This window comes from Notolepis coatsorum, assembly GCF_963971535.1.
Source record: "Notolepis coatsorum genome assembly, chromosome: 9".
NCBI classification, from domain to species: Eukaryota; Metazoa; Chordata; class Actinopteri; order Aulopiformes; family Paralepididae; genus Notolepis; species Notolepis coatsorum.
In genome coordinates this window covers 12,333,784-12,343,876 of record NC_140173.1, presented here as the reverse complement: position 1 = coordinate 12,343,876, position 10,093 = coordinate 12,333,784, and the positions used below count along the sequence as shown (strand labels likewise).

The 10,093-nt window shown below is 42.5% G+C and overlaps 1 protein-coding gene across 1 annotated transcript in view; it reads left to right on the top strand.

Moving 5' to 3' along the window:
- arfgef3 (ARFGEF family member 3) overlaps positions 1–10,093 on the top strand; it is a 182,814-nt gene that overhangs the window by 121,928 nt on the left and 50,793 nt on the right. The window contains 5 exon segments of the mRNA XM_084321258.1: positions 5–91; positions 1,975–2,097; positions 7,142–7,245; positions 7,414–7,558; positions 8,645–8,773. Of these exon segments, the coding sequence (XP_084177384.1) occupies positions 5–91; positions 1,975–2,097; positions 7,142–7,245; positions 7,414–7,558; positions 8,645–8,773 (588 nt within the window).

Here is a 10,093-nt window from a genome sequence, read left to right as displayed (position 1 = left end):
TCAGGCTGGAGGCCTCTCTTCAGTGCCCTGAGAACCGTTCATGGCAACAAGACTGACACCAAGGACTACCTCATAGGAGAATACTCCATGGGTAAACACATTAGAACTACAATTACATTCTGTTACTGTATGTATGTTAATAATTAGGGCTGTCAGTTTATCGTGTTCATTAGATTAATTAATTACCCAGCAAATTATTGCGTTATGAAAATTAACTAAAAATATTTTTTTTTAAATAAATTTTTTTTTATCGCATGAATTCCATAAGAACGTAGAATACACATTTACAGACTTTTTTTTTTAATATGGTCCATTTGCATGTTCTTGGTATCTGATTCTAGGGACATCTATGGATCTCGGGAATGTATTCCCAGTGTCAGAAATACTGTGTCTGTTACTAGGCTTGAGTAAATTGTAATGAACCAAATGAGAATATCAATTACATTTTTTTTTATCTTTGACTGTGAATAACACCATGCTCAAATTGACCAGACCTGAAAAATCTAAGCAAATTAATAGATGGAAGATGATTAAACAGAAGGTTTTGTAGATACACTACTGAATTCTGCCATCCGGACACATGCCATTTGAAATATGATTATAGAATATCAGGCCTAAAATGGTTAAGCGATTAAAATGCGATTAATTAATTACAAATCCTGTAATTAATTAGATACATTTTTTTAATCGCCTGACAGCACTGTTAATAATATATCACTGTGTAGATGACCTCATAGGAGAATAATCCATGGTGTAAGATTTTGGTAGTTTCAGCCTGGTCGTGGATCGTTATCAGCCTCCATCGCCTCTCCTGGCCATCTCCGCGTTGTGTATTGTTTTGTATAATGGAGGCAATCGTTGCATTCAAAAAAACATACATTGAAAAAAAAAAGGATAGTTTATTTACATAAACCAAGGTTTCTCACAGAATGCAAAAGTAATTGAAAGTCTTTAAAAGATTTAAGAGAAGAAACCAAATGAATAAGGCTCCATTCTATCTCTCACTATCCGCTCGGTGGTTGTGTGGCCTATCTCTTTCCTAGCTCGCTCGCTCTCTCGCTCGCGGCTCTCGCTCTTCCCCCTCGCCTGACATATAACTGTCATGTAACTCGAGAACCGAGGCACGGAATTGGTCGAGTGAGGTGGCATTCGAATGGCGGCAAATAGATTCGCAATTATGCCACATCAATGTGGAACGCCCTACCCAAAGCTGTAAAGGAATGTGGATCACTACCCACTTTCAAAACCTCTCTCCAGGGACACCTACGGGAGACTGCAATTCAACACTGGCCCCTGTAAATATCCTAACCCAACCCCCTCCAATGTACAGTCATTTACCTAGTATGGTTTTGTCAATAGTCCAATGTACAATTTTGTTTGTTTGTACAGTGTCTCCCCCCCCCCCCCCCTCAATGTACAGTTTTACTTGTTTATACAGTGTGCCCCCCCCCCCCCCAACCACCTCCAATGTAAATTACCCAGTATGGTTGTCAATATCCCAATGTACCCAACCCCCCCCCACCCAACCTCCTACAATGTACAGTTTCTACGTCAAATGTATATACTCCCTTTTCTTGACTCCTTCTGTATCACAAACAGTACTGTATTTGCAAATCTGGTATGTCATAAATGTATAGATGTAGCAGTACTGACTATCTGTATGTCATGTATGTCCTGATGAATTGAAAATGGGGGACCCTGATGTAAACAAGACGAAAGTCTTTCTCTGGTCTGCATCCCCTTAACAATTGTGTGTATTGAGCTGTACTGTATTGTACCCATTCTGCTATCTGTTAATAAAGTTTTCAATCAATCAAGATGTTTCGAACGGTATATTATATGTCCGGCGAAAAATGCAGCCCGAGCCGGTAGACGCTTGCAAAGTGCCGCGATGTGCGTGCATTGGGCATGGCGGTGCGTGGTAAGAGGTTAATAATAATAGTGTGTTACAGATATCTTCCTTCCTTCCTTCAGGCAAGTCTCAGGCTCCAGTGTTTGATGTCTTCGAGGCCTTCATCAGCACGGACAACATCCAGGTGTTCGCCAACGCTGCCACAGACTACATCATGTGCCTCATGAAGTTTGTCAAGGGCCTAGGTACGGTAGGCCTCACAACCTGTACACACATGTACACACATACACAAATACACATGTACATAATAAATATGTGCTGATATTCTTGTTATGATTCCATTGACCTACATGTTTTTCTATGACTGCTTCCTCTGCATTTAGCCCTCAACACTACACACATAGCAAACACTCAGAATGTTGGTAAATACACTTATTTTCCATCTTCCCCAGAGTCAGACGAGAAGATTGACATCATATTCATCTCTGTGTGTCCAGTAGCCTCCCTATGAGTAGAGAGAGACGTCCAGGTGACGTCCAGGTGCACGCTAGCCTAGCTTAGCACAATGAGTGGAAGCAGTATGGAGCAGCTAGCCTAGCTTAGCACAATGAGTGGAAGCAGTATGGAGCAGCTAGCCTAGCTTAGCACAATGAGTGGAAGCAGTATGGAGCAGCTAGCCTAGCTTAGCACAATGAGTGGAAGCAGTATGGAGCAGCTAGCCTAGCTTAGCACAATGAGTGGAAGCAGTATGGAGCAGCTAGCCTAGCTTAGCACAATGAGTGGAAGCAGTATGGAGCAGCTAGCCTAGCTTAGCACAATGAGTGGAAGCAGTATGGAGCAGCTAGCCTAGCTTAGCACAATGAGTGGAAGCAGTATGGAGCAGCTAGCCTAGCTTAGCACAATGAGTGGAAGCAGTATGGAGCAGCTAGCCTAGCTTAGCACAATAAGTGGAAGCAATAGGGAGGTGTAGTCTGACGTCACTGGTTGTTCCACCCGTATAGGGATTCATCATTAGGAAAATGGATTATCGGTAGGGATGCTCGATATTGGCTTTTTTACCGATACCGATATTCCGATATTGTCCAACTCCAATTTCCGATACCGATATCAACCGATACCGATATATGCAGGGTTTCCCCCCCAAAAAACGGAATAATTTCAGGTAACTAATAATTTCACTGGATGCATTCAAAAGGCTTTCTAAATGTAAGCATTATCTGTGCAAAATATGATAATTAAAAAAGTAAAAATGAACATTTTAAACCAACATGCATACTTTTGACAATAAATAAAATAAGAATTGGTTCTTACTTGCCTGCCTGGGTAAATAAAGGTTAAATAAATGTAAAAATAAAAAAAAAAAAAAAAAATTGTTATTGTTTTTTTTTTTTTTTTTTACCGATACCGATATTTTCCGATATCACATTTTACTGCCGATATCGGCCGATAATATCGGTCGGCCGATAATATCGGACATCCCTAATTATCGGCTATTGTAACAATTCTGCCGCATGGAAATTGAAAAGCTTTCCATTTTTGCACAAAATGAGTTCCCTTCTATCACTAACATTATTGTTTAACCCATTCTCCGCCGATGACGTGTTAACACGTCATTCTCCGCCATGCGTAATCTTCCAATGACGCCGTAAGGCGTCTTTGAGATCAATATTTCATATTTTCGTCATGGTATTCATATGTCAACCACGGAGTCTTGGCTGGTGCTGTAGGACTCCACTCAACACTGCAACGCTTCAATACTGCCACCTGGTGGCCGATCGGCGAGTTGCAACCGGATGTCGATAATTGTGACGCCGGTGTGTCTCCCTATTCCGTCCGGCCACTCGTTATCGCTCCCGGGACTCCATCCAGACACCGTGGATATCGATCCGTTGCCATAACTCAATAAACAACATGATTTGGACGTATATTAGTATTATACAAACCGGAACTGGATCACCTCGATCAACATCACATAACTGGGATCTGTTTGCGCCAGTGTGATCGCCCAACGGTAAGAGGAGGCTGACGTTACTTTCAGCCTGTTTGTTTATTATTATCCATACAAACTGCTCTGATCTATATATCACCCATACTACATAAATGATTTAACGTCGGCCACGGAATTATAAACGACCCCCCCCCCCCCCCTCCGTTCACCCGCAGATGATAAGTCATAACGTCTAGGACCCTGTACAGTTGACATTTTTAATATAACGTTCATTGGTGTCAAACGGCATTTGATAATCTAATATATGCATTTATGTCTATATCTCACGTTCTAGGAAATACTGCAGAAAACGATAAAAACATATTTATACTCTAGACGGTATTTTTGTATGAATGAAAAAGTATAACGTTCCTACATCCTGAACGATAGATAATTGTTGTTGAATGGGCCATAGTAATGTCAATTTAGCAATACAATTAAAAAAGTTATAGCCCTGCAAAGAAGGTGCACATCTCCATAGACAAATAGCGCTGGCAGAGAGGCTACAAGGATGGATATAAGCTCCGGCAGAGAATGGGTTTTAAGCATTTTTGGTTGAAATACAATTCTGCGATTTTTTTTATTTATTAATTGCGAATATTTTCATGTTGAGCTATAGATAATTTTTTTTTATCTACTTTTCTCCTCCTTTTTTTCTGTGATTTTTCTCCCCATCCCAATTTACCTCTTGTGCCAATTCTCCCTCCCCTGATCGTTGCTCGCATATGCCCCCCACTGGCCGGTTGTAGGGAGGATAGAAGCCTTGCATCACATGTCCCCTCCGATACATGTGGAGGCAGCCTGTCACATCTTTTCACCTGCCAGCGCGCACTCTCATTTGACGAGGAGTAACGTGTGGGAGGCTCACACTGCCCCCGCCATTTTCCTCACTTTTCTGTGCAGGCGTCCCCCAACCGACCTGTAGGAGTCGCTGTTCACAACGACCAGACTACCACCCGTCGACTTCCCACCCGCTAACTCTGCCAATTGAGTTAGTATGACGGCCGGCCTAAGCCGGAGGCAACGCCGACAGCCGGATTCGAACCCGGTGTCTCTTGCGTTGCTGACGAGCGCAATGTCCGCTGCGCCACCCAGCCGCCATGTTGAGCTATAGATTGTGGATGAATAAGCACAGAAAGGTACACCATGCAAATGTTAATGCTTTATTTGTTTTTGAACAAGGCGATTTAGAAATGGGCACAATGGGGAAATACATTGCGTTGGACAGAGGGTGGAACACGAAAAACTGCAATGACGTAACCACTACGCCTCCCTATATGGAGCTAGTGAGTGAAGACGTTCCAGCTTCCAACAACTCAAAAACGGACACAACACATGTAATTTATATGAATCTTCTGGTCTGACTCTGGGAAGGATGTTGGAGTGTTCCTTTAAAGCAGTGGCCACACTGATCCACTGATCCATGGGAGATAGAACAGGGGGACAGTATTGCTGTCCTTTGGTTTCTTTTAATTAGAACCTAGCTAACGTAACCGTGCATTTGAAGAGACAGCAGCGTTGCTGAACCTAGCTAACGTAACCGTGCATTTGAAGAGACAGCAGCGTTGCTGAACCTAGCTAACGTAACTGTGCATTTGAAGAGACGGCAGCGTTGCTGAACCTAGCTAACGTAACTGTGCATTTGAAGAGACAGCAGCGTTGCTGAACCTAGCTAACGTAACCGTGCATTTGAGGAGACAGCAGCGTTGCTGAACCTAGCTAACGTAACCGTGCATTTGAAGAGACGGCAGCGTTGCTGAACCTAGCTAACGTAACCGTGCATTTGAAGAGACAGCAGCGTTGCTGAACCTAGCTAACGTAACTGTGCATTTGAAGAGACAGCAGCGTTGCTGAACCTAGCTAACGTAACCGTGCATTTGAAGAGACAGCAGCGTTGCTGAACCTAGCTAACGTAACTGTGCATTTGAAGAGACAGCAGCGTTGCTGAACCTAGCTAACGTAACCGTGCATTTGAAGAGACAGCAGCGTTGCTGAACCTAGCTAACGTAACCGTGCATTTGAAGAGACAGCAGCGTTGCTGAACCTAGCTAACGTAACTGTGCATTTGAAGAGACAGCAGCGTTGCTGAACCTAGCTAACGTAACCGTGCATTTGAAGAGACAGCAGCGTTGCTGAACCTAGCTAACGTAACCGTGCATTTGAAGAGACAGCAGCGTTGCTGAACCTAGCTAACGTAATCGTACATTTGAAGAGACAGCAGCGTTGCTGAACCTAGCTAACGTAACCGTGCATTTGAAGAGACAGCAGCGTTGCTGAACCTAGCTAACGTAACCGTGCATTTGAAGAGACAGCAGCGTTGCTGAACCTAGCTAACGTAATCGTACATTTGAAGAGACAGCAGCGTTGCTGAACCTAGCTAACGTAATCGTACATTTGAAGAGACAGCACTGTTGCTGAACCTAGCTAACGTAATCGTACATTTGAAGAGACAGCAGCGTTGCTGAACCTAGCTAACGTAATCGTACATTTGAAGAGACGGCAGCGTTGCTGAACCTAGCTAACGTAATCGTACATTTGAAGAGACAGCAGCGTTGCTGAACCTAGCTAACGTAATCGTGCATTTGGAGAGCTTTGCTGACGGCGACGTATCCGTCCGTTTCAAAAGTTCATCCTCTCCGAACTTTTTAAATCCCTTTCTAAAAAAAACAGACTCTCCGGCTATCGGCCGATATTGGCATTAAAATGTAATATCGGAAATGATCTATCGTTTTTTATTTATTTTTTACATTTATTTAACCTTTATTTACCCAGGCAAGTAAGAACAAATTCTTATTTTATTTATTGTGAAAAGTATGCATAATGTTGTGTTTTTTGGGGGGGAAACCCCACATATATCGGTATCGGTTGATATCAGTATCGGAAATTAAGAGTTGGACAATATCTGTATATCGGATATCGGTAAAAAAGCCAATATCGAACATCCCTAGTCTTTATTGCCAAGTAAGCTTGCAAAATGCACATACAAGGAATTTGTCTTGGTCTTTTGGTGCATCAACATTAACAGACAATTATAGTAGAATAAAATAAAATGGAATATGTAAACTAAATTAGAATAAAAACACAATAGAATATAATAGGACAGGGCTGTACAATTGTGCAATTGTCTTACTGGTTTTGTATGTTTATGAGGACATTTGAACATTACAAGCTAGTAAAATCAGACCCACCACATACACACCCATGAATCGTTTCATTCTTTGGCAGTTTTAAATGTCTTTGAATGACATGAATATAAGACATGTCCCCTGATGTACGAGGTGACATGTGTGTGTTCCGTGTAGGAGAAGTAGACTATAAGGAAATTGGAGACTGTGTTCATGCTTCAGGATACAGCTCTACTGACCTCTGCCTGCCCGCTCTCGACTACCTCCGCAAGTGTTCGCAGGTAGGAAACATGTTGTCTACTATGTTTACAATGGGTGTTACGCTTAAATCAGCCCCCCCCCCGCCTCTCAACTCACCTAAAGCCCCCTTTCTGTTCTCCAGTCAAGTCCAACTGAATGTACAGCATACAAGTTATTGACTGAAGCCATATTGTTTTTGCCATCGACAGCTTCTGGCTAAGATCTACAAGATGCCATCCAAGCCGGTGTTCCTGGGGGCGCGGCTAGCCAGTCTGCCAATGAGATCCCAGGAGCGGTCTGTCAGCAGTGAGGACGGCATGGACTGTGTCTTGCAGGAGTTTGATGATGACACGGGTAAAGTCAACTAAAGCAAAGCTAAGCAAAGCAAACTACACTTTATTTTTTGGTAGTCAGTTCTGGTCTGGTCCGGTCGGATCTGGTCAGGTCAGGTCTGGTCAGGTATTTTTTGTTTTTCCGCTGTATTCTATTTTCCTTCGCTGTATTTTCTTCTCTTCTCTATTCTCCTCTCCTCTGCTCTATTCATCTTGTCCTCTTTTTTGGAGCAACTTTTTGGGAAATCTACCCTGGAGTTAGACAAGCAGATGCATACCTTTTTCTTCTCTGTGCATGCATTATTAGGTTTAGGGAACAGCCGCACTGTTAGCCTAGCTTAGCGTCATTCACTGGAAGTAGGTGTGCCAGTGTAGCCTAGTTCCCAACAGTCACGAAATACACTCCAAATACAACTCCAAAACTTTCCCTGTAAACACGTTGTGACCTGTGTATTTACCACGTGGAGAAAATTTGACATTTTCGTTGTCTAAGCAGAAATATACTCGGATATTTTTTTGCCAAACCACTGCTGCCTGGGCGCAGTGATTTCATCACCTCAAAAGCCCTGTTGTTTTTTGGAAAACACTGGCACACCTACTTCCAGTGAATGACGCTAAGCTAGGCTAATGTTGCGGCTGTTCCCTAAGCCTAATGCATGCACAGAGATGTGTTGTTTTCCTAAGTAGTAGTGTATCCACACGCATCCACACGCACACACTCACTTTAAATAAACAACTCACTGCAGCACCCACATTACCCACTTTAGACACTTTAACGCACTTTATATTTATTGGTAAAGAGATTTGCACTACAACTCATACCTCATTACACCTTACTCTAAATTGTACCTCATCCTACTTCTGCATTGTACTGTATATTGTATTGTAACTCAGTTACTTTTCTACTCTGCATTGTATATTGTATATATGTATATTGAACACTTTTGTTTACGTACTTTTGACTTCTATTTTATACTTATTTTATACACATCTATTTTTATCAGAAGCATTTCATATAAAAGTATTCTGTATTTTTGTATGACAACTAATAAAGAAACTTGAACTTGAACCTTGACCCCTCTAACTGAGTGTTGTGTTGTCGGCTCAGGGCTGATCCAGGTGTGGATCCTGTTGCTGGAGCAGCTGACGGCAGCCGTGTCCAACTGTCCCCGACAGCACCAGCCCCCGACCCTGGAGCTACTGTTCACACTGCTGAGAGAAGTCACCACCATACCAGGTCTCACACACCCACACACACGCACACACACACACACACACACACGCACACACACACACACACTCTCCTGTGTTTTGTTGGTACATTTGTCATGACTGAACTCATTATGATGAATGATTTAGATATACTCAAGACAACCAAAGGCCATTGTACTATCTATCCTGAGACTGTTTCTTACCAAGAGGGAGCTCTAGGCTCCAGGTTTTGTACTTGTCCAGGTAGGTTAACCTTCTGTAGTGTGGTAGTGAAAGGTTAACCTTCTGTAGTGTGGTAGTGAAAGGTTAACCTTCTGTAGTGTGGTAGTGAAAGGTTAACCTTCTGTAGTGTGGTAGTGAAAGGTTAACCCTTTGTAGTGTGGTACTGAAAGGTTAACCTTCTGTAGTGTGGTAGTGAAAGGTTAACCCTTTGTAGTGTGGTAGTGAAAGGTTAACCTTCTGTAGTGTGGTACTGAAAGGTTAACCTTCTGTAGTGTGGTAGTGAAAGGTTAACCTTCTGTAGTGTGGTAGTGAAAGGTTAACCTTCTGTAGTGTGGTAGTGAAAGGTTAACCTTCTGTAGTGTGGTAGTGAAAGGTTAACCTTCTATAGTGTGGTAGTGAAAGGTTAACCTTCTGTAGTGTGGTAGTGAAAGGTTAACCTTCTGTAGTGTGGTAGTGAAAGGTTAACCCTTTGTAGTGTGGTACTGAAAGGTTAACCTTCTGTAGTGTGGTAGTGAAAGGTTAACCCTTTGTAGTGTGGTAGTGAAAGGTTAACCCTTTATAGTGTGGTAGTGAAAGGTTAACCCTTTGTAGTGTGGTACTGAAAGGTTAACCCTTTGTAGTGTGGTAGTGAAAGGTTAACCTTCTGTAGTGTGGTAGTGAAAGGTTAACCTGTAGTGTGGTAGTGAAAGGTTAACCTTCTGTAGTGTGGTAGTGAAAGGTTAACCCTTTGTAGTGTGGTACTGAAAGGTTAACCTTCTGTAGTGTGGTAGTGAAAGGTTAACCCTTTGTAGTGTGGTAGTGAAAGGTTAACCCTTTGTAGTGTGGTAGTGAAAGGTTAACCCTTTGTAGTGTGGTAGTGAAAGGTTAACCCTTTGTAGTGTGGTAGTGAAAGGTTAACCTTCTGTAGTGTGGTAGTGAAAGGGTTAACCTTATGTAGTGTGGTAGTGAAAGGGTTAACCCTTTGTAGTGTGGTAGTGAAAGGTTAACCTTCTGTAGTGTGGTAGTGAAAGGTTAACCTTCTGTAGTGTGGTAGTGAAAGGGTTAACCTTCTGTAGTGTGGTAGTGAAAGGGTTAACCCTTTGTAGTGTGGTAGTGAAAGGTTAACCTTCTGTAGTGTGGTAGT